The 25706-nt window shown below is 43.6% G+C and overlaps 1 protein-coding gene across 9 annotated transcripts in view; it reads left to right on the plus strand.

Annotated features, from left to right (window-relative positions):
- The window catches only part of SOX5 (SRY-box transcription factor 5), a 749551-nt gene that overhangs the window by 418766 nt on the left and 305079 nt on the right, over positions 1-25706 (plus strand). For 7 of the 9 annotated variants that reach the window (XM_081926958.1, XM_081926959.1, XM_081926960.1 and 4 more), the window contains one exon: positions 9726-9957. In XM_081926958.1, the coding sequence (XP_081783084.1) occupies positions 9727-9957 (231 nt within the window). In that variant the 5' untranslated portion in view covers position 9726. The remainder of the gene's footprint in view (positions 1-9725; positions 9958-25706) is intronic. The other 2 variants (XM_081926962.1, XM_081926963.1) reach the window with 1 other exon arrangement.

The following is a 25706-nucleotide window of genomic DNA, read 5'->3' on the forward strand; positions in this document are numbered from 1 at the left end:
AACAACCATACATCTCTATCACAGACTCCCACTCTCTTAGTTGAAATACTGCAAGAAAAACATAAGTATCTTTCCTGGCTTCCACCTTGGCCAAATGCAGCTGTTTGGCCTCATCCAGACTTCCTTTTGTACCCTGTTTCTAGGCACAGGTCAGCACTTTCAAGTGTTGAATCCGAGTGCTTTTAAAAAACAACAACAACATGGCACTTTCCCTGCAAAAACTCATTATTTACCGCCAAATCGGAGGAAATAGCAATCTGCAGAAAATCCGAATTGCCGATCGTTCCAATTCAGCATTAAAGAGCGGCTTTTCAGGGGAAAGCACCAGGGCAGAATTCTTTAAAATACAAATAAGTGTTTTTACATGGTGCCTTAAAGTGCGGACCTGTGCCCAAAAAGTCTGGGGCAAAGGTTGTGTGTGGGTAAGCCCAGAGGTGCAAAAGCGATGTTCAGCATCAGCCGGGGCAGTTAATAAACAAAACAAAGCCTCTGGATTGGCCAGGGCTAGTATAATTTCTAGTTTTGCCTGGATAACAGAGGGAAAGTTTTTGCCTAGCTTGGTTCATGCTCAGATTTCCATATCTGGTCTTCACACAATCCATCAGCCCATATAGCAGTGGGATTTCAAGGTTGTATGCTTTTTCCAATCTCTTCACATTGGCAAAGGCTGTAGCTTAGTAACAGATAACCTGCTTTGCGTGCTCAAGGTTCCAGTTTCAATCCCCACCATCGGCCGGCCGGACTGGGAAGGGCTCTTCTCTGAAACCCTTGAGAGATGCTGTCACTCAGTGTAGACAGTCCTGGGCATGATGCTCCAATTTAAAGCAGCTTCTCACCATTTCACGTTGGTGAGCTTTGGGCGCGTATCTTGACTTCCATGCAATGTTTTGGCAACCTTTGCCAATATGCAAAAGAGATTGCAGCACAGTCTATGCTGGTTTTCCTTTGCCAAGCCTTGGGTCCGGATCGCATTTACATGAAATTAAGTTGCACAGAGGTGTGTTGAGGGTGTCTGCTGTCAGGGAGCTTGTTGGCTCGGAGTTTGCTCACTTGGAATGCGTTAACCAATCTATTGTTTCCCTTTGCCCATGAAAGGGAAAAAAGGGGAGGAAAAATAGCATGCATGCATATAAAAAATGGTGAGTGATTGATGTGTTCATAGAAACTAATAATTAACAGATTATTATGTCCCAGGATGATTGACAGCAGAGACAAATTTTTATTTATTTCATCTTGTGGCTTTTTTTTTTAATTTTATGATCAAAAAGTTAGGGTTGTTTCTTTTTCAGTAAAGAAACACATAGTGGAAGAGGTGTATGAGTGGGGGGGGGGAGTTTACATTGGGGAGTTAGTGACTTCCCTGAAGCTTGTTTTCTAGATGAGCCTTTCCCAGCTGTGGGTCCTGTTGGACTACAGCTCCCAAAATCCCTGGCCTTTGGTCCTGCTGACAAGGGAGGATAGAAGGTGTAGCCCAACAACATCTAGGAACTCAAGGTTGGGTAAGGCTGCTCTGATGTCTCAATTTTTATTTTATTTTAGTTCAGCTTCAAGTGTCCACTGTGACCCAGGCCTTGGTCTATTCCCCCCACCTATTGTTGTTGTTAAAATTTCTGCCAACTTTCTCAGACATTAAGATTGGTAGTTCTGCCACCCTCAGAAGTTTGATATCCCTAGCTAGAGTTTTCTCTGGGGCAGTCCCTAAATTGTGAAACTCCATCCCCACAGAGGTGTCTCTAGAATCTTCATTATACAGCTTGTGATGTATGTCAAAGTCCACTTTCCCCCGGGTCTTGACCTTTGAGGTATTTTGTTTTGAGGGATCTACCTCTTTTGCTGAATGTGTTCTGTAACAGCTTTATCTCTTTTCATTATTGCACACTCTGCTGTTGCAACCCACCCCAGGACAGTATGGTTAATAAGAAATCACATTAATAAATAAATAGCATAAGGAAACGCTACATAAACAATGAACATAAAACAAACCCATAAGAGCAACAGTGAGCAAGCCATTGCTGAGAGGCTTATCCAGTAATGTTTAGCAGCAGTCTTAAGGTCTATAGTAATATTGGTTTTTCTTCCCCATATCCCAGACTTTGGGCAAACTCAGTTCTGTACAGCTCATGTCTGCAATGTACAGATAGGCCATTACTCTTCGAGACTGATGACCATGGCTATCCATAATTTAGCCTGCCTTCCACAGTCTAAAGAAGGGTTTAGAAAGGTGCTGGTCATCTTTCTTTTTGGTTTGTGTAGATTATGAAGTCCTGACACAGAGTGCAAGAACTCTTGGATGAACAGATCCTGCTTGCCGTAATTCCTGATGCTAGTGCACCAAGGTTGAGCAGTCAAAAGTCTTTTATTTTTTTGCTATTGCCTATGCAGATGCTGGGACGCGGGTGGCGCTGTGGGTTAAACCACAGAGCCTAGGACTTGTTGAGCAGAAGGTCGGTGGTTCAAATCTCCACAACGGGATAATCTCCCATTGCTCGGTCCCTGCTCCTGCCAACCTAGCAGTTCGAGAGCATGTCAAAGTGCAAGTAGATAAATAGGTACCGCTCCGGTGGGAGGGTAAACGGCGTTTCTGTGTGCTGCTCTGGTTCGCCAGAAGTGGCTTAGTCATGCTGGCCACATGACATGGAAGCTGTACGCCGGCTCCCTCGGCCAATAAAGCAAGATGAGCGCCGCAACCCCAGAGTCGGTCACGACTGGACCTAATGGTCAGGGGTCCCTTCACCTTTACCTTTATGTAGATGCTAGTAAAGTTCATTAAGTCTTCAAAGTCATCCGGTGTTGAGTGATCGAGTGATCTAGTGCCAACATGCATCAACTTCCTGTGCCTGACTGTAGAGACAGAGAGCATGTCTTTTCCACCCAAGTGCTCCTCCTTCCCATAGTTTCCTTGATGGAACCCCAGACACTGTACATGTGACACTGACCAGTCCCAGACTTGCTTACTTCCAGCAAGACAGTGACCTCATGTGCCTTAAGACGAATCTCAGGGAACAGCTGTGGTTCATTAGTAGAGCATCTGCTTTGCATGCAGAAGGTCCCAAAATGGAATTGTGGAACTCGCTGCCAGAGGACATTCAAGGAGCTTGGTCAAATCAATTGAAGACATATCTCATTGGTAGAGTGCCTGCTTTGCTTGCAGAAAGGTCCTAGTTTCAATCTCCAGCATTTCTTAGAAGGGTTGGTTATGACATTGTCTGAAACCCTAGAAAGCTACTGTAAGTCAGTGTTAAGAACATAGGAAGAACCCGGTGGATCAGGCCAATGGTCCGTCTAGTCCAGCATCCTGTTCCCACAGCATCCAACCAGATGTCTGAGGACCTACACACATTCTCCCCTCCTGTGGTTTTGAGCAACTGGTATTCTGTGTAGACAATATTGAGCTAGGTAGACTGGACATAAGGCAGATACCTTTGTTCTTGTACCCTAGGACCTTTGACTGGTTTGCTGTATTGGAGGAATCTTGAGTTCTAATATTATGAAAATGTATAAGGAAGGCAAGACCTTTGTATAAATAGAGTACTGACCGAGCTTAAATCACATAAAAGAAAAGTTGGAGCCAACCAGTTTTCACCTTGATCTCAAAGCTGGCTGATTGACTCCATCCATGCACCATGGGGCTTAGTGAGAAACCAACTTTGCTCTTATGGAGAAATAGAGTGGGCGGATGTCTGTTACATTAAAAAGAAGTGTGTGTGGTTGGGGAGACATGCATCTTGTTATATCCTGTGGACTTGGAACTGTCAAAAAAGGCAAAGCCTGTGTTTGAATGGAAATGCCTTCTTTTTCTGTTGGGAATTTTCTGCTCCAAAGTGTACCAACTGTAATTATCCATAACTATGCAGGCCTGTTTTTAATGCTGTTTTATAATTACAGGTCTTAATGCTAGATTATACAAAGTCATTTATAAATAGTCAGAAGAGAAGGACTTCGGGAGTTGTGAACCTGTGGATTGCTGTAAGGTTGTGGCAGCTGATGGGATTTCAGCTGTATATACATATAGATGTGGTGTTAGCCGCGTAATGATTGATGAATCCTTTAATTAATTCCCCAACAAGTTACGATTTATAGCCCCATATCTTTTTCTCCTGACACTTCGGTGTTTGTCACTTTTAAAGACATGGCTAAGCCAGTTCTCTCTCCCCCCCCCCACCTCAAGTGCCTTTGTGGATTTCTTGAAGTATTTCTGGAGCATTTTGCTGAATGTAACAAGATTAGACTTTCATAATTTTATGGTATAAGCAGTTGAGTTGGAATTGAAGAAGGCTGTGTGCAAGATGACAACACGCTTCTGAATATGGGACGCTTTGTGCATTTGCTTTGGGCTGAGATGCCTCTGAAGGAATCATCCCTCATTGAACGAGCCAAGTCAAAGCAGTGGGAGGTTATCAAAATCGGTTAGAAAGCATTTGCAAAAGGGCACGATCCACTGCAATGAACGGGAGAACATTAGCGGTTTCCCTTTGTGGGTCTTTCTGAGGAATGCTTTGAGGTATATTATGTCCATTATCTTTCAGGCCTGGGCAACTTGTGATCCAACAATATAAAATCAGCTCAACAGATTTTGTGGGTCAACCAGATACTTGACAGCATCCCTGCTTTTGCAAGTAGGAATGGCATCGCTCAGGGGTAGACCATGCTTGCATGTTGAGGATCTCAGGTTCAGTCCCCGGGATCTCCAGGCAGGACTGGGGGAGATTCCTCATCTGAAACTTTGGAGAGTCCCTGCCAGCCAGTGTAGACAATACTGAGGTACATGGGCCAATGAATTTGACTCAGTATAAGGCAAGCTTCCTGTGTTCCTCTGGGCAAAGCATTGAGGCTTATTACAGTTCTAGTGGCCAACCTGGGTTCAGCTTTGTAGTTTAGTCGTCTTCGTCGTTTTCGACTCTCCGTGACCCCATGAATCAGAGCATGCCTTGGAAACTCTCACTTTCTTCTCAAAGTTTCTCCTTTTTTCATGTCCATGGAGTTTTCTTGGCAAAATACTGGAGTGGTTTGCCAGTTCCTTCTCCAGGTGGATCACATTTAGTCTAAACTCTTGGCTATGACCTGTCCGTCTTGGGTGGCCCTGCACGGCATAGCTCATAGCTTCCTGGAGTTATTCAAGCCCCTTCGCCACGACAAGGCAGTGATCCATGAAGGGGGCATTCAGCTTAGTGGGTTGCAAATTATGCACATTATTATCTTGTTAATGTAAAGGTAGAACTGTAACAAAATGCTGCCAGTTTGGAGGGCTCCTGCTCATGGTTCCAAACACCCGATCCCATCCCTGTCCTGGTTTTCCATTCCCCCTCCTTTGTTTCATTAGAACAGGGTGTGCATAGCCTCTCCTTGAAAGGCACATTCATGTAGTTGCCTTGGAGGCATGAACCTCTGAGGAAACTTGTATTTGTCCCATAGCAAGATGGGATGTGGGTGGCGCTGTGGTCTAAATCACAGAGCCTAGGGCTTGCTGATCAGAAGGTTGGTGGTTCGAATCCCCGCGATGGGTTGCTTGGTCCCTGCTCCTGCCAACCTAGCAGTTCGAAAGCATGTCAAGTGGAAATAGATAAATAGGTACTGCTCCAGCGGGAAAGTAAACGGCATTTCCGTGCGCTGCTCTGGTTCACCAGAAGCAGCTTACTCATGCTGGCCACATGACCTGGAAGCTGTATGCCGGCTCCCTCAGCCAATAAAGCGAGATGAGTGTCGCAACCCCAGAGTTGTCCGCAACTGGACTTAGTGGTCAGGGGTCCCTTTATCTTTACCTTTAAGATGCCTGTGTGATGGTCCTAGAAGAATTCCCACTAAAGCTTTAGTTGAAAAACCTATTATTTAAGCAGAACAGTGGTGAACAAAGTGTGACAATAGCACAAGAATAAAGCTAGTGTCAGCATTGATAGGCTTCTTCACGTAAACATGAATTGTGCTGGAGGCATTTGCTGATAGCATTTGACTTCGAAGTAGATGCCAGGTCTATTTATTTATTGGAGAATTAGAAAGTAACTGGTTGGATTCACGGTGAATTCTGCTTTTTCCTGAATTTTGTTAAATGTTTGGGCATTGGGCAGTAGCTCTCTGGTGCTGGGGCATTTGTACAAATAGATATTTTTAAAAATTACTCCATAAAATGCATTGTACATTCCTGGCATTGAATGAGAGCCAGTGTGGTGTAGTGGTTAAGAGCGGTAGTCTTGTAATCTGGGGAACCGGGTTCGCTTCCCCACTCCTCCACATGCAGCTGCTGGGTGACCTTGGGCCAGTCACACTTCTCTGAAGTCTCTCAGCCCCACTCACCTCACAGAGTATTTGTTGTGGGGGAGGAAGGGAAAGGAGAATGTTAGCCGCTTTGAGACTCCTTCGGGTAGTGATAAAGTGGGATATCAAATCCAAACTCCTGGCACCATGTTAAAATGACTAGAATATGCTTTTATCCTCTGTTCCACCTGAAAAGACAAGGTTTGCCACAAACTTAGCAAATCTCCAAACTGTTTTCTCCTTGTAGACCAGAGATGGGCAACTTGTGTCCTTCCAGCTCCTGTCATCTGTGACCATTGGCCATGCAGGCTTAGACTGAGGGAGCTGGAGTCTAGCAATGGATGGGTAGCAACAAGTTCCCCTTCCTGTTTTAAGCAACAGATGATGAGCATGCATAGTTAAAGATAGGGATGGATGGATCTGTCTGCTTCTAGCCCTTAACAATTTTGTACTTTTTAAAAAATGCTATAGGAACATTCATATTTAAACACATATTTTATCACAAAATAGAATTTAAGTTTGTCTTTTTGGCCCTCGACATATGCAATTTAGAACATATTTTATGCTAAAATACCCATTTACATTTTGGGTATCTTTTTGAACCAAGAACCGTATCACAAAATTCAGGGAAGTGCAAAATCCCAAAGATATTTGGTGCTGATCTGCCGATCCAGTCAGTTTTCACTGAAATTCACAGAAACCAAACTTCTCAAGTATTCCTGAGAGAAGGGATCAGTCATAAAATGTTTTTTTTTTATTATTATTAAGTCTCACAGTTTTGAGGGGGAGAATGGCTTTTCAAATCAGGTCATTAGGAGTGAAATAAGCCCTTATTAAAGGCTGTTTAAAGGTGCTGCTTGCTGCCTGGCCCAGTTGAGTGCTGTTTCATGTTCACTGTGCCAAATTCTATGGACATTCTCAAGATCACAGCACCCTTCTGTCCCCGCAACACCCTCTGTGGTTCAAGTGGGTACTAGGCTTTTGAAACGGACCTTTTCCAACTGTGAAAAAGAAAACCAGCAATGCTGTTACTGGAATGTTGTGAATGCTGAGTTTTCTTTTGTTTTTCTTACTTGCCCACGAAATGGTGCGTGGACATTATGCATTCAGGAGCACCTGTGTATATATATCCTTCAGGCCACTTGCTCCAAAGTTGCTTCACTTAAACCAGCTAATTTAGCCCAGTTTTAAGCAGCAAGGATTTTAACCTTCAGGCCTGCCCATTTAGCTATCTATCTACATATGTCTGTCTGTCTATCCCATCTGTCTCATTTCCCTTCAAGGGGCTTAAAGATCTGGGCTTTCTAGGTCCATGTCCAAGCTAGTTCTTTTTTGCTCCAGCACTTTCCCTAGGAAAACTTATTTTTTACCACTGAATTGGTGCAAATGGGATTCCATGGAAAACCTGAATTGCGATTTGTTCCCATTTAGCTTTATAGGTTTTCCTGAGGAAAGCAGCCAGGGGGGGGGGAGGGGAGAACTCAGACATGGACTGGGAAAGTCTGGCAAAAGTTTACACACCCTCCACATTTTTCTGATGAAAATAGGGGTGTTACTACTACTACTACTACTACTACTACTACTACTTTTATTATTTTTACACCACCCATCTGACTGGGTTGCCTCAGCCTCTCTGGGTGGCTTCCAACATAAGAGAACATTAAACAATTAAAAACTTCCCTCTAGAGGGCTGCCTTCAGATGTCTTCTAAAGCTTCTATATTTACTTATCTCCTTGGCTTGGGGGTGACATAGCTCTATACCCTCCAACGTCTTTCTAATGGAAATAAGGACATTCTAAGGAAAAGTGGGACATTCCTGGATCAAATCAGAAATCAGGATGGAGTCTGTAAATTCAAAACTGTCCTTGGAAAATAGGGACACTTGGAGGGTCTGAATTAAGTGTGGATGAGCCCTTATTTTGCCCCATGAAGTCCTGAAGCTAGATTGTCCTTGTAATTCATGTTTGAGGATCTTAATGGTGAGACAGCAGGAAATAATTTTAGGTCTTAAGTTTACTCTGCTTAGCCAGAATCCATATAACCAACCATTTTAACATACCTTGTCACCTATGGTCCCTTTGGACCGAGGGTCCTGAGCCACAGCACTCTTACCGAATTGGTTAGTGGTGTTTCAGCTTTGCACTGACACAAGCAGCACCCTTGATCAAGCTGACATCATCACCATATTTATTTATTTAATATACCGTATACAAAACAAGTGCATATATAAAAGCAGTCAAAACAGCCTGCATTTTTTAAAACAAAAAGAAAACCCATTACACACATAACAGCAATTCCAAGAACCGCATATATAAAAACAATTTGAGATCCAAAAACATGCCATCTGTTTGTTTTTTTTTAAATTCTCCACTTGGACGGCTTGCTGAAAGACGAAAGTATGCAACAGATGCTGATAACTCAGTAGAAATGGTGTTCATCTGATGTGTATTCAAAAGTATTAGGGGCCACCACACAAAAGACTTTACTTCAACATCCTGCAGAACAGACCTCTAGATAGGATGGTATCTGCAGGAAGCCCTCTCATGTGCAACACAGTGATCAGTTGGGTATATAAGGGCTGAGGTGCATTTTTTAAAAAGGTATCCCGGTCCCAAGTTGTACAGGGCTTTGTACATGCGTTTGAATAGTCCATTTGATCACTCAACGCTTTGGGCATCTCAGACTCATGCATTAAAAGTTGACACTGAAAGATGACTTGCTGATACTCACAAGCAAGTCATCACTTGATCTTACTCTCAATTGATTCTACTCTTACCCATGTGTGGACCAGCCTTTACTGTTCCAGTTGGTGGCTTAAACACGCAAATACAGATGCACACAATGGCCGCTAACACAACTGCTAACTTTCAGCAGCACAAAAGTTTGAGCTTCACAACATTATGGTTCCCCCCCTTCAATACAGAAAATATGGTGTGTGTGTGAGTGTGAGTGAGTGTGTGTGTGTGTGTGTGTGTGTGTGTGAGAGAGAGAGAGAGAGAGAGAGAGAGAGAGAGAGAGAGAGAGAGAGAGAGAGGAGCAAGTCAACAGCCATGTACACCGGACAGATGTTCTGCCTTTTGCAAACTCTTCCAAAATGTGGTGTTTTTTTAAGAGAGAGAGAGAGAGAATCAAGTCCCCCTCTGACTATATAAAAATAAAATAAAGTGGAATTGCATTTCATTATGTTGTGCTCTTAGGTAATTTCCCCCTCCCCTTGTGACTGTGTTTAAGAACCCAGCATACAAGAGAGTGCTATATTAGCGTATTATTCTCACAACAAACAGGCGCTATTCTGCTGCTACCTGCTTGGCCGTTGTTCCCGATTGTGTGTGCTTTGCAGTGGTATTTGGATGGTTTCCTGCTCTCCGCCAGCACAAAAAAGGCATTTCTGTTACAATGGCCCCTCACCACACAATGACGGCATTAAGGATTTATGTGGAGGTTTCATTATTTCCCCCTCTTTTGTTCCTTGTAGGATGTCTTCCAAGCGACCAGCCTCTCCGTATGGGGAAACAGATGGAGAGGTAGCCATGGTGACAGGCAGACAGAAAGTGGAAGAAGAGGAGAGTGAGGGGCTCCAAGCCTTTCACCTTCCTTTGCACGTGAGTTATCCCAACAAGCCTCATTCTGAGGAATTTCAGCCGGTTTCTCTGCTGACGCAGGAGCCTTGCGGCCACAGAACTCCCACCTCTCAGCAAAACACAATGGTAGGTCTCCTCCAGGCTCCTATTGTGCTTTCGCTTTTGCCTCCACAATAGCTTGGCATCTAAAGACCTCTCCTTTTGTACGGTGCGCGGCTTTGCCATCACATGTACGGAACACATCACAATAATGGGAAAACTTTGACCTAGCCGGGCCACTTTTCTTCCTGGCGCCCCCTTCTTCCAACAGAGCGTTGTTTCATCAAGGACCAAAAACACCACCTCTCTCTAGCCTCCAGCTCTCTGCTGAGGGCCTCGGCAAGTTGGGAAGCAGTTCTTGAAATCCTCAGATCAGTCAAATGATATAGTGAAAAAGAAATCACCTCCCTTCTCCCCAGTGGGGTTGCGGAATGAAGGAGCCACCCATAGCTCGGCTTAATGTGCATTGTGAACCCCTTTCATTCTCCCTCCTGCATGTGTCATTCTCCTCCTGGCTGTCCCACACATCCTCCTCCCTACATCTTCAGATTTCCTAGTAGGGTAGAAATAAGAGAGCTACACCAACTTCATAGGGGATCTGTGGATTTAGGGAGGGTATTTTGTGGGACAGGAGTGGTTGGAGGGTAACTTCGCAGGGATGAGGGCGAATTACAGGAGGCACAAAGAGGTTCACAATCCACATAGAATCACAGAATTGCAGAGTTGGAAGGGACCCTGAGAGTCATCTAGTCCAACCCTCTGCAATGCTGGAATCTTGAGGTTGGCATGCCTGCCAAAATAGATGTGATGTGTGAATCAGGAGCACACTGACCAGAGGCACCTGGGAGCACCCAGATATGGACACAATTTGCGCAGTAGCATGAGATTTCTCTGCAAGCATGTAGAAGTGCAGCTGATTCTTGCGCTTCTCATAGCAAGCTCATTGTCCGAATGTGGATCGTGATGTAGCCAAAATGTCAGCATCCACACAAAAGTGGGGAGTTTCCAGTGGTCTTCCAGAGGAACCTCATAGCTTTCAGAACTTCACATGATTTTCAGGGTGACAGCCTTATAGGGAGGTGGGACAAAAATCTCAGTAAGGACAGAACAGTCATTCAGCAAGCAGTGCTGGTTGGCTGGCTGTTGGGCAAGGAGGAGGGAAATGGAGTAGGGAAGGGAACTGGAATGGAGTATCCTGTGAAAGGGCATGGCTGGCTGGCTGGAATCCTGAACAGGCCAACATTCTGTTGCTGGTTCCTCTTCTAGCTTCAAAGAAGCAGTGCCCAGATTGACCATGGCTTGGTCAACCTTGCATGTGGAATGTTCCCTGGTTTAGTCTGTGACATCTCTAGGTAGATCTTGGAGAGAACCCTGCCTGAAACCACGGACATCTGCCTGTAGTCAGTGTCAACAATAGTGAGATAGGTGGGCAAATGATCTGATTTGGTGTACAGCAGTTTCTTATGGGGGCAGATGTCTTTCCATGCTGGACTGCAGATTCTCAAGAGTAGTCAACCAGATACCGATGGGAAGCCTGAGTACAGCAACACTCTCCGCACTTGTGATTAGCAGCAACTGGTATTCAGTGATACTGCCTGACAGCCGAGGCAGAACATAGCCATTCTGCTAATGCTCCATGAATTTGACTACTCCTCTTCTAAAGCCACCCAGGTCGGTGGCCATCACAACATCCTGGGGGGTGTCAGGAAGTTCTTCCTAGTGTTTAGTCGTAATCTCCTTTCTTGTAAGTTGAATCCATTGGTTCCATCCATTGACATTCAGGCTATAGGCACCATGTTCAATCAGGGTTTTATTCTATTTTATTTCATCTGTTTTTTTTCAAATTTATAATCCACACTTTCATTTAAAAAAATACAGCAAGGCAGAGTGCAATATATAAGGATAAGTTCAACAAAAGGTCCATAAAGCCATAGCTAAGAACATCAGTGAAACCCTAATTAATACAGCGCAAGGCCCCCAATTCAGTTTCAGACCCAGATCCTGGTTGAATCCTGGATCATTCCAGGTTGGATCAGGGCCATGCCAAAGCATGGTATTGGGCACTGAATTGGACCAGGGGGTTATGCATAGGCCCTGGTATTAATCCCCTTTCATCTATTCTTTTTCAAGCCTTCCCAAACTCATGCAGGGTCGCTGATGTGCTATCTTTCTTTAGCTTTTCAAAAAGTAGAAAACTCTGTTGCTTATTTTATTTTTCAAAATAAATTTGTCACGTGAGGGAGAAAATTCATCATTTTTTCAGTATGTGGCCTCCTCCTTTCCCTGCCGCCCCTGTTTTCTGCATCTAAAGCAAAGAGTTAAATCCTGCTGCTTGCCACTTCAGAGCAAACATGGAGGGTTGATAATTTTATGTCTTGGTTATTCTTTTGCAAAGAATAACCTGGTAGGTGGCTATGGGTGTGTGAGGAAGAGAGCCTGTGTGTGTATCTTAGAATGAGGAAGGACACACAGAAGCAAAGAGAACGAAAAAGAAAACCTAGATGCAATAACCTTGTACAGTGGTACCTCGGGTTACATACGCTTCAGGTTACACACTCCGCTAACCCAGAAATAGTACCTCAGCTTAAGAACTTTGCTTCAGGATGAGAACACAAATCGTGCAGTGGAGGCACGGCGGCAACGGGAGGCCCCATTAGCTAAAGTGGTGCTTCAGGTTAAGAACAGTTTCAGGTTAAGAACGGACCTCCGGAACGAATTAAGTACTTAAACCGAGGTCCCACTGTATGTACATTACTAGCTTACATTTTGGGAGTCAAGATACATATTGGTGACTGTTCCTGGAAAACACACACAGACACACACAGACACACACACACACACAGTGGTAACACCAGAAGACGGAAAAAGTGTGGTTGTGGGGAGTACAGAACGGGTAAAGTGGGATTTAGATTTGTCCTCTTTATTTATTTATTGCCCACACTTCGCCCTAAGTTCTCAGGGTGGGTTACAACAATATAACATAATATGAAAAGCAGTTTAAAACAACTTACAATCATAAAAAAATAAGCTTTGGTTAAGCTTTTTTGAAAGATGGAAGCAAAGATAGGGGGACTAGATGGAAACAACTTGTCCATGGTGTGTGTTTTCCTCCCTTTCTGGTGACTCCTCTCTGTTCAATCCTCAAATTACTCATTTGTATGGGGTAGAATCATAGAATTGTAGAGTGGGAAGGTACCCGAGGGTCATCTAGCCCAACCCTCTAAAATAGTATTAATGGCTGGTAAACTGCCTGCATGGTTCCATAGTGGTTACAATGTCAGACTAGGGTTTGGGAGGCTGAGGTTCAAATTTCCTGTGAACCACAAAGCTCTGCACTAGAAGACCCATCCAGCTAGCCATTCTACGTGTCTTTTCCCAGCCTATCCTGCCTCGTAGGGTTATTGCGGAGATAAAATGTGCAGAGGGAGCTCCATGTATACCACCTTGAGCTCCTCGGAGGAGTGCCATGAATCTGGATTTTAAGAAGTCTCCTCTCCCTCCCCCCATTCCTTACCACAGCCTTGTAAGGGAGGTCTGGGGTTTTTATCCCCATTTTGCAGATAATGCTAAGAGAGGGATGAAACCTGTTTTGCAAGCAAATGGCAGCGGAAAGATCCCAATGGGTCTGTGTGCTGTTGGTGGCAATGGTGATGTCCTGGTTCTCAGTTCAGTGTGTCAGCCTCCTCTCTGTTCTATTAGTAATCTGCGTGCTCCACAGAGCTTTGCTTTTTTAAAAATAAAAAAAGAAATAGAGAACAGTTCTGGAGGAGGAATGTAGTTTTGCAAGCGTACCTTTTGTACATCTAGCTTCAGATAGGTTCCCCCCTTTTAATTGTGATGGGACAATGCAGAGTGTTGTGAACACCAGTGTAGTTATTGTGCCAGCTCCAATAATGAGAATTTTCATTGTTTGGGGGAAAGCCGTCTCCTACACTGGAGACAAAAGTGTAATTACTTTTGAACGATGTGGAATGTGCTCCGCTCAAATCGCATGGCGAATAGATTTGCAAAGATTCAGATAGAGCTTGCTTAGATGCCATATGTGCAGCATGGCAAGAAGGCATAGTTAGTACGTGGCGTAATTATGCACTTCTGCAGACACACAATACACGCACAATTTCGCAGTTTAAACTCCACGCTGTTGTTTCCGTAAGAGGCGGGCCAGCTTCCCCGAACAAGGCCAGTTCAGTTAAAATGAAGCAAATAATGGCGATGAAAGTTTGCAATTGTCTTCCTTCAATGTCTTTTTTTCATGCTAAATTGATATTTATCTTATGATGGAATTATATTGTTGAAAACACTGTTGCACTAAATGTCATCACCAAAGTAGCACTTGAAAGCTGTTTCCATACATATAATTTCCAGGCTTGCAAACTGACGTTTGATATTTCTGCCTTTCAGTGTATACACGCACATTGTCTTACAAAATAACCCCCGGGGCGGAATAAACAAAGCAGTCCATGTTGCATCAAGCCGTGGCAGCAGCAGAAATAATGTAATACACCTTCAGAGCTAGCATTTCAGTTTTAGGCAAGGCTTCCCGTACATCGGTTTATTGCATTTATATCCCCCCTTTCCTCATTTTATCCATACGACAACCCTGTGAGGTGGATTAAGCTGAGAGAGGAAAACTCGGAGTGGAGATCAGGACTGGAGTCAACAATCTACATCACTGGGCATCTCCCAAGGCCTTTTCCTTCCTTGGAGGTTTTTAAGCAGAGGTTGGGTGGCCATCTATCATGGATGCCTGCATGGTTGGGGGTTGGACTAAATGACCTTTGGGCGTGTTTGTGAGTTCGCAGTTGCGAGTTTGCAATTAAAAATGAAAACAAAGGCAGGTGATTATTATGATGCAAGTCGTTTAAATTGGCCTTTGGTGCTGACATTTTTTAAATAGCAAAACAAAAAGCAGGGGGCAGGGCACACAAATGACAGCGAACTTAAGACAATGTAGTTGCCTTAGGCTACCCTGTGGTGTCATATTAGGGGTGACTGAGAAGTTCAGAGTCCATGGGCTGGGCGGGGGGGCAACTGCATTGGTGAGCCAGGGTGGGGCTGGTTGGCAACCTCTTGTTTAGGAGCAACTCAGTGCGAAGCCCTGGCGTCTTTTTAAGAGAGTCATTTGGAATCAGTTAAGCAGAAAATAATCACCTGAAAAGCAAACACATTGTTTTATAAATGTGCTGGGAACCGTAGGTTTCCCATTGTTTCCAGTCATACAGGCACACACCTAAGCGGGGGGAACAATTGAATGACTTCATACCAGAAAATATTTGTGCTTGAGCCTCTTGTGTCAATACGAGCAAACGCCCGGTTCACTCAGGGCAGCTGAAACATTGTGTACAAACCCAACGAGGTGGAAACCTGTGCATTGAAGGCCACCAGAGTATTCAGATAGTCCGTTCTGGTGGCTTTTATTTTTCCAGACCAGTGAAAGTCAGCAATAAATATTTTGAATGGGCCACGGAGCCAAGAGAGAAAGACTGCTCGGGCCCTCTTCACAGAAGTGAGAGGAGGCTGCTGAGACAATTTGTTGATGGGTGAATCTGGATATTATGGTGAAGGCCAAGTGGTCACTGAAAATGGAAGCCCTTTGTCAAGTTCTCACCATAACTGTCAACTTTCCCCTTTTCTTGCGAGGAATCCTATTCGGAATAAGGGAATTTCGCTTAAAAAAAGGAAAAAGTTGACAGCTATGGTTCTCACTCCTCCTCTGTAGCGTACATTTCCCTATGTCATTATATCATATTGGGTGTTCCCTCAACCCCATTTCATGTACTTGACTGCCCTTGTTAGGTGTCTTCATACATTGCATAGAACAAGCGTACAGTCTGTGTATCTGTGCATGCAGATAGCTGAGCTGTGAGGTCTTATAAGGCTTGCTAACATGTTGCACTGAACACAGTTATATAAGCTGTCTTCACACATGTGCAAATGTTTGTGTGAAAGCGTGCATACTCACGGGTTTATGGAGTTCAGCTACTTTTTAAAATATTTTTTGTTGATTTGTCAGATAAGGAAAGGTTTAGAACAGCAACAAAAATCCCCAGAAGTAAAATACAAAATACAGCAATATAACAAAAAGAGAAGAGGTCGTAAGCATATCGTGAAGCTTTTGTATTTATTTGTCAAGGGCACCAACAAACACCACATAAATAATAGTGCTCCTAAAATTTTGAGAAGAATCCCATATTCCAAATGTCCAACGAAGCAGGTGGCAAAAAAAATTCTAATTGTTTTTATTTAGTTTTATTGATTACATTTATGTCCCATTTTTTGTACAAGGAGCTCGAGGTTTAACCCCCAACAACTCTGTGAGGTTGTTGAATGAAATGGGCAAACACCCCTATTCACATGTAACCGTGGATGAGTGTACAATCTGTGTACACAGTAGCAGAGTTGTACAAATAAACAAGTATACATTGTCACACAAACGTGAGTAGAGACAGTTTGTTCCTGTGTCCAGTGTAACATGCAAACAAGCCATGGCTTCCCCATGGGAAGTAGTTTGTTAAGGAGAGTGGTAGGTGTTAGAAGACTTCCTGTTGTCCTCCCAGAGCTACGATTCTCAGAGTGGTTCAACAATCAATCCCTTTTCCCAGGGAACTCTGGGAACTGTAGCTCTGTAAGGGGATATGGGGTCTTCTTTTACCACCGTATGGAATTGTATCACTTCTTAGTGAGCAATTGCATCCAGCACTTTCACTTTTCTGTTTTATAATAAAAGTTATGGAAACTCATGTAAGAAAAAATAGATGGAAGATGAACGTTCAGGGAGGGACCTGGAATATCCCTGAAAGGGGCTGTGTTTCCCCCCCCCCCCAATACTTACACTGCACCTTAAGTTCCAGTTCACATTCTGCAGGATTTGGCCGCTGGGGCGGGACCTTGATTTGTGTTCTTTCATTGTTAAAGTAGTAGTGCTGTGACCTTCTTCAGCAAGCCCCTAGTGACCAGGCCCACTAGGAAATTCCTTATGGGCTTATCTGCCTTCCCAGGGTCCCCTTTAGAAACTAGCACGTGCAATTGCAAGCTCACATATCAAGGTTTATCCCCCCCCCCCAACCTGGAATTATAAATAGAGAGAGATTTGAAAGTCTTGGCATGTTTTCTACATGCCGGTTCTGCACACACAGATGCACCCCGTTCGCCAGCACTTATGTTGCCATTGCAGTGTTTTAGACACTAAATTGGCCACTGCTTTCCGATGCTAATGACAAGACCTTTGGAACTCTTTTCTCTCTCCCCCACCCCCAAAAAAAACACCCCTCCTCTCGCATCAACAGAGCTGCGGAAGTTTGGCGCTGTGTTCCCAGTTGCCAATAAAGCTCAGCTTACATGTGAGACGCTGAGGCATCCCCTCATGTTAAGTAAGGCCAGCAACCTCCAGGAACCCTGTGAAACTCACATCACAAGATAAAGCAATTGACTCGAGTTTGTGTCTAAATTAACTGGGGATGACTTTGCCACAGATCCCCAAACAATGCTATCATTATATGTGGGAGGGAGGGTGTTTTCTACAGCGTCCCTTCCCGGCGCTTTGAAAAACTCAAACCAGCCCTATGGGGAGAAGGAGAAGCGGGGGGAGAGCTCTGGAAACAGGATTATCTGTTTGCAAGCTGCAGATAGGATAGAGGCGCAAGTCACAGCGAACGCTTGCTGATGATTTGGAACAAGGGCCAATTTTTTAAAAAAGCTTTGCATCCGGTAATTGTTTCTTTTGCTTTGGCGACATGATATCCTTTTGATTATTCAACATCATAATCCTCTTAATTATTAATCACACCTTTTGAAAGATAATGATGGCGCATTGCGCGCAAAAAGGGTGGGGACATCCAGATCTACAATCCAGGTACATCAGAATTCTTGGGATGATGAAGTTGCTTAGAGGCACTTCCACATTAGGCCTGTTCCCTTGCAATGGCCATCCTTCGTCCGCACACTTTTTATAGAACGTCCAGGGTGCTTTGCTAAGAACTTAAGAGCACCAGAGCCTGTTGGGTCAAGTCCATCAAGCCAACAGTGGCTGAACCTGTGGGGAACCAGGAAGCAGGATTCAAGCAGAAGAACACTTTCCTCTGCTGCCATCATGGCAAGCAATCTTTGACAACCTTCTGCTCCATTATTGCTAGCTTGTTGCGTCCCACCATTTCCTGAGTAACCCAGCCAGGTTTGGGCTGAACTCCGATGGTGAAATGCAGTTGTATGTCCATCACTGTGAAGAAAAGAGCTGTCCATTATTTTCAGGGCTCCTGTGCCTTTAAATCAATCACTTCCTCTTTAATCGTTTTGTTGGTTTCTTTCAATATCCCTTGAGGGTTTAGTGATTCGGCCCTAGCTTAATGATATTATTATAATTACCCCACCCATCTGACTGGGTCGCCCCAGCCACTCTGGGTGGCTTCCAGCATATACATATACAGAAACAGAAACAAAACAAAACAACAGGCATTTAAAAACTTCCCTATACAGGGCTGTCTTCAGGTGTCTTCTAATTACTTATCTCCTTGACATCCAGTGAGAGAGCGTTCCACAGGGAGGGCGTCACTATCGAGAAGGCCCTCTGCTTGGCTCCCTCTAACCTCACTTCTTGCAGCGAGGGACTCATCAGAAGGCCCTCGGAGCTAGATCTAATGGTACAGTGTCAATTTTGCACATAGATGGTCCCAGTTTCTGTTCCCAGCATCTTCTGGTAGGAATAGGAATGTCCCCTGTCCAAACTAAGGCAGCTCCCTAGGTTCCCATGCCTCCCCAAATATAAAACAACATTCATTGGGAAGCAAGCTGGCAGGTTTTGTAGCACAGGCTCCAACATCAGATATGTCTTTGTCAGTATCCCATATGCCTTCATGTCCGTGTACATATAGATATCCAGGCAGAAAGAGTTGGACTCTAAATGAAGCTGTCATACTTAAATCACTCCGTCAGCACTCTTGCTTTAATTCCAGCTTACTTCCTGATCTGTGTTTAATCCAAACGTGCAGCCTGTTTGTGTGCAAATCTAGCGCTGGCCCAGTGCGTGTTGTTTCAATTGTTTACCTTTCGGTAGGTTGCGGTGTGTGCGTTTTATCCTCAGCCATCCGCTAAGGATTTGAAGAGATGTAAATAAGAGGTTGAAATGAAGAACAAATGCACTACATCGTATCCTAACTTTCACCTGATGCACTGAGAGCTGACTTCTTACTGCAAAAGTTTTCGTGTGGCCCTTCCATGGGGAAAAACGATGGATGCATCTGTGGTGTCCTTGTTTCATATCTCCTCCTCGGGTTACTCTCTGTGTGCCCTCATTTGCAATATGGGGAATAACAACATTGACCTGCTGTACTGTAGGTTGAAACTGCACGTTCTATGAATGCACAGGTTCCTACATCTAATCCCTGTCATCTCCAGTTGTAAGCATCAGATGATGGGGAAGATATTTCCCTGCCTGGGACTCTGCAGAGCAGCTGCCAGCCAGAGTAGGCAGCCTTGGTGTACATGGATAAGGAATCTGACTTGGCATAAGGCAGCTTTTCATGTTTGAGAGAATTTTAGGACTGTCATTGAAAGTGACAGCTATACGTCAAGAATAAGGATGGGTAAATCTCTCAGTTTCAGATTCTCTCCATTTCTCATTTTCCCAAACTTAAATTCAGTTCTCCATATTTCTGCCTCCGTTTCCAACTTAATTTCTTTTTACATATACAATTTCTAATGGGAATTCAAATGTACATTAGTGCAAATTTCTCTTAACATAGACTTTTTGGTATGCAATTTTGCCTAACAGACATATTTTTTGCAAATCCCTTTACCCTAATACAATGCAGTTTTGTATGGCATTTTCAGTAATGTAGTCATTTCTATGCACTCGCTGGCCTGGTAGATAGATGCATTTGTATATACATTGCAAAATTTGGAGAGTTGAGAATTTCGAAGGTGTCTGTGTTCCTGTTCTTGTATTGGTTTGGAAAGTGCAGATTAGGTAGGTACAGCTTTAAATGTTGACTGAATAAAATCCCTCCTCTATCTCTAGCCAAGAACCACATTTCTTCTTTGTAACATGTAATGGAGATAGGGATAGTTTTGTTCTGTTCACATCTCAATGTGAAGCTACCTAATGAATGAACTAACAAAACAGCAGTTTATTAAGAATGTCAGAAGACCTTGCTGGATTAGGCCCCTGTCCCATCTTGCCCAGCATCTTGTTCTCACAATGGCCACAGAGATGCCTATAGGACCTCTGCAAGGAGGAACTGAGCGCAGCCACACTCTCCCCTCCTGTGGCTTCCAGCAACTGGAATTAAGAGGCATACTGCCCACAACATAGTCACTGGACTTAGTAGCCATTGATAGCCTTATCCTCCATGAATTTATCTAATCCTCTTTAAAAGCCATGCAAGTTGGTGTCTTGCGGGAGCGAATCCCAGTTTGGCTGTGTTGTGTGAATAAGTCCTTTCTTTTGTCTACCCTGGTCCTTCCAACATTCGCCTTCATTCTTTGAATAGTAATTCCACACTTAAGATGTGTCCTTAAGCACACTATGATTGCTACGGTTGCAATCCTATGTGCCCCAATGAGCTTAGCGAGACTTACTTTTGAGTAAACATGTTTACTCACTGCCCTCTTTATGCAACAAAGAGTTTTGCTGCCTTGCTGGAAATGTAACCTTTCTTAATTGATGCTTGGTGCATATTCTTCTGCAATTCTAATATATATATATATATATATATATATATATACACACACAGAAACATTTTCTCTCTTCTACATTTTTTTTTTTTTGGTTCCTTCTTCATGCTGAAAAGACTAAACAGCTGACAGGTTTAAAACACACACACACACACAGACACACACAGAGAGAATTCTATCCAGCTTTAAACTCTTATGTTTATAACCCCGGAATATCTCTAAAATGTCTTTACCTAAAACACTTTACGGTTTTTATTACCAGGTTTATGCCAGTAATAATATTTGCATCAGCTTTCTTAGGGATAATCTTTCCGCAGAACCCTCGCAAGAAAGGCTTTTGAAAACTATCGTTCCCGGGAACGCAAATCTCGAAACATGAAACATCGGTATAATCGCCCCTTCTGACAACTTAACATGACAGATTGAAAAATACAAGCCGATATGGAAGTGGGATCAATGGATTATCAAAGTCCTAAACATCTTCTCTGGAGGGGTGTGTGTGAGAGAGAGGGAGGGAGGGAGGGAGGGAGGGAGGGAGGGAGGGAGGGAGGGGGGATTGGGAGCCCGTTGGCATGCATAAGACACTAAGTTTGCATAGCTTATAACGCCGATCCGCTTCTGTCTGACTGGCAGTGAAGTTGAGAGGGAGAGAGCGGGAGAGATTTACATGAGAGAACTCTGGGGGCTTTGTCACGGCAATTGTATAAAGTGATATACAGTACAAATCGACTCGAGCATGTCCCTGGATAGCAGGCGGTTTACAGCCTCTCCGAGCAGAGATTACTGCTTTATCTTGTCATACTAAATTAACGTGGCGGGCACACTGTTAAACAGTGGTGACCTCTTCATCTGTGGAAATTGCTGCCTAGAGGAAAGATAGTATTTAAGAGTCTCTCTCTCTCTCTCTCTGTCTGTGTGTGTGTGTGTGTGTGTTTCTGCCTTCTTCGTTTCCTTTCTTCCCCGTGTGGCCCGAAGGGTTTTGGGGGTGGGGTTTTAGCTTTCCATGGGGAGGAAAGGGGATGAAGACAAACAAGAGAGGGCGAAGTGGATGCTTTTAACATTGAGGTGAAAAGAAGTAGGTGCTAATTGGGCCTTTGTTTAATTAATAACTGTGCCGGAGCAGGATATTAAGCTTTTGTTTGGTCAATTTTTATGGAGATGATTTGCCCTGCCTAACAAGAAGGGGTGGGGGGAGAGAGAATATATATAGCACTGGTTCTTCATATATTTATGATTTTATTTTTACCTTTATTATATTATTTGCTCTGACTCATAAACACCAACAGTAGTGTTGGAATCTATCTATCATCTATCTATCTATCTATCATCTATCTATCTATCTATCTATCATCTATCTATCATCTATCTAATCTATCTATCTATCTATCTATCTATCATCTATCTATCATCTATCTATCATCTATCTATCTATTTATCTATCTATCATCTATCTATCTATCTATCTATCTATCTATCTATCATCTATCTATCATCTATCTATCATCTATCTATCTATCTATCATCTATCTATCATCTATCTATCTATCATCTATCTATCTATCTATCTATCTATCTATCTATCTATCTATATCTATCTATATCTATCTATCTATCATCTATCTATCTATCTATCTATCTATCATCTATCTATCATCTATCTATCATCTATCATCTCTCTCTCTCTCTCTGTTTCCCCCAACAGAGCAAATTGCTGTTTCAGGGATTATTTATACTGGGAAAACTATAGTGGGGAGGAGGGTGAAAAAAATCCTTCCCTCCAGGGCCACTGCCCCAATCCAATGCCCCCCCCTTTTTAGAAAAAATTAAAGAAATTGATGTTCCAATTCCAGATCTCCACCATCTCATCTAAGTTTCACCCCAATTGCTAAATATAATGGCCAGTCCAATGGATAGACTTGAGGCAGTTCAAAGTACCATCATTTTACATGTGTTTAGAAGCAGGAGAGACATAGTTGCTGTTTCCTACCTTGTTTCAAAGTTTGCGTATCTAGAAAAGGCTGGATTTCAGTCCAAAATGCATGTGTTTATGCAGACCCTGCAGGAATGGGGCTTTCCTGTTAATTTTGATGGAGAAGGCAGCTCTCCACCTGCCAAAGGATGTCCATGCAACGGTGTTCCTGCCATTGAGATGAATGGGGAGCTCATTGTGCTTGGCTGTGTTCTTTTTTTCAGCCCAGCGGGAAGGTGGGAACAGGAGGGTGCTCACCCCCTAGTGCAGCACCTTACATGACCAGGGGCTGTATTTACTTTCCGTATAACTATCTTTGTCCTGAGTAGGAATGGGTGAATATTGCTAATTGCGAATTCTCTCTCTTTCTCATTTTTCCAATCTCGTGCAGCTCTCCACGTTTTCATATCAGTTTGTGGTTCTAGTTGGCAAAAAGCCCTCATGAAAATTCACAAGCATTTCAGTGTGAATATCTTCTAATTATATATATGTGTGTGTGTGTTTTGTGCCCAGTTTTGTTTAACATGCACATTTTTGCAAACCAGTTTCCCCCTATTATACTGTGTTTTTGTGTTGTTTCCATAAGAACATAAGAAGAGTCTGCTGGATCAGACCAATGGCCCATCTAGCATTTTGCTCTCAGGGTGACCAACCAGATTCCCGTGGGAAGTATGAGAGCAGGCCATGAGCACAACTCCATTCTTCCCTCCTGCGGTTTCCAGCAACTGGTATTCAGAAGCATATGAGCTCCAATAGTGGAGGTAGAACATATCATGGTTAGCAGCTACTGACTAATATATAATAAGGTAAAGTAAAGGACCCCTGGACAGTTAAGTCCAGTCAAAAGTCCAGACTATGGGGTTGCAGCACTCATCTCGCTTTCAGACCAAGGGAGCCAGTGTTTGTCCATAGACAGCTTCTGGTGCAACGGAACACTGTGACGGAAACCAGAGCTCACGGAAACACCGTTTACCTTCCTGCCACGGCAGTACCTATTTATCTACTTGCACTGGCCTGCTTTCGAACTGCTAGGTTGGCAGGAGCTGGGACACAGCAACGAGAGCTCACTCTGTTGCGGGGATTCGAACCACCGACCTTCTGATCGGCAAGCCCAAGAGGCTCAGTGGTTTAGACCATAGTGCCACCCGCGTCCCAATATAATATATAATATTTACCTTGATATATGTTAGTCACTAACATATGCAATAATGTGCACAATTTTTGTGCATGCATATTTTTTCCCACATTACTTGGCAGGAGAAATGCATTGTAAAATTGCTGTGTTTTGGTTTGTGTATTGTTTTGAAAAAAACAGGAACTATGTAGGTTCGCCTTACAATCAAAACTGAATCGCATTTTTCTCCCTTCCGTAATCCCAAGCCATTGTGTATAAGCCTTTTCCCTGCTATATCCAAGCAGAATAGGGATGCCTGAACAGCGTATTTCCATCCTGTTTCAGTTTTGCTGGCAGCTCAATCATAGGCCTTCCCCAGCCCATTTGTGTGGGGTTTCGTTTTGTGAAATAATGCATAAAAAGTCTGCAATTAAATTGTCCACATTTTGCACCTAGTTTTTAAAGGAAGTACACACTTTTAAAAATGCAAAATGCAAACTTTATAATTTGTTCATCCATAAAATGTGCATTTTGCCTGCAAATTTTATGTAAAATTTGTTTATTTATTTGTGTTTACACATTTTGCACCTTAAAACTTCATCACACAATTTGGAGAAGTGAGCAACCAGCCTGGGAATTACATTCTGATCTACAAGGAAGTTTAGAAAGCTCTAGTAGCTTCCTTTTTAGCCACAATTTTACCCGAAAGGGTTCCCAATGAACCATCCCTTTGGGAAATAGACTAGGCGTAGCAGAACATCTAAGTGCACATGACCACAGTGTGACCCCATAACCCTTGACAGCTTCACCCTTGTCCTTTTAATTATCCCAGTGATTTGAAACATTTTATATTGTGATGCCAATAAAGGGATTTGATTTGATTTGATTTGAACCAGCCATAATGTTACTGATCCAACCAGTACGTATTTGTGCTATCAAATAAGGTCTAAAAGCCAGTAAACTCACGAACTCTACCTGAGAGCCACCAAAGGGCTGCCTTGGCCCTGCACATGAGTCACAAGACTCCACCCTGGTTCTGGCCTGTATCCAATTTTCCTTTGCTAGTGCAAAGGCGCTTTCTGGGGCAGATGGTTGAGTTGTAATTCACCCCATTAATCCAACGCAACCGTGGAACTAGCAGAAACTTGTTGTGCACCAAAGATGTGCACCAACAACCTGCTTATGCATTCTCTTGCATAACAATGTTCTGCTGGCACAACACATTTCACCAACGGAACAAGAATGCAAGAACAAATTAAGTGGTTTTCACTTAGCGCTACATCGGATACAACCCAATGTATGACCAACATTAGATACAACCTTGTTTCCCAACCCTGCCACCTGATATCCCTTTAGCTCAGTGATTGGGAGCCATCTGAAGCTCAGGGACCACATTCTGTCATGGGGAACCTTCTGATGGCTTCATGTCAGAGGTGGATGGGGCCAGAGGCAAAAGTGTGTGGAGCAATGTCTGGGACTCTGACTACACATAGAATCATAGAATTGTAGAGTTGGAAGAGACCCCGAGAGTCATTTGGTCCAACCCCTGCAATGCAGGAAACTTTTGAACCCACAACCCTGAGATTAAGGAAGCCAGTGTGGTGTAGTGGTTAAGAGTGGTAGACTCGTAATCTGGTGAACCGGGTTCGCTTCCCTGCTCCTCCACATGCAGCTGCTGGGTGACCTTGGGCTAGTCACACTTCTTTGAAGTCTCTCAGCCTCACTCACCTCACAGAGTGTTTGTTGTGGGGGAGGAAGGGAAAGGAGAATGTTAGCCCCTTTGAGACTCCTTTGAATAGTGATAAAGCGGGATATCAAATCCAAACTCTTCTTCATGCTCTAATGACTGAGCTATTCCAATGTCTCTTTCCATCCAAACAAGCGCTATCGCAGTTCAAAGGCACCTTCCAACCAGGCAAAAGCACCCAGAGGAGGGCAACTGAGAAGCATGGCTTGAGGAAGGGGCATGGGCCAGGGAGATCCCCGAGGGCCAGATAAGGAGTACTGAAGGGCTGCATTTGACCTCCGGGACTCAGATTCCCAAACCATCTTTTAACTGGAGGAACAAGAGGTAAACTCTTTTGT

The sequence above is a fragment of the Podarcis melisellensis genome (genome assembly GCF_964234715.1).
Source record: "Podarcis melisellensis genome assembly, chromosome: 10".
Classification (NCBI taxonomy): domain Eukaryota; kingdom Metazoa; phylum Chordata; class Lepidosauria; order Squamata; family Lacertidae; genus Podarcis; species Podarcis melisellensis.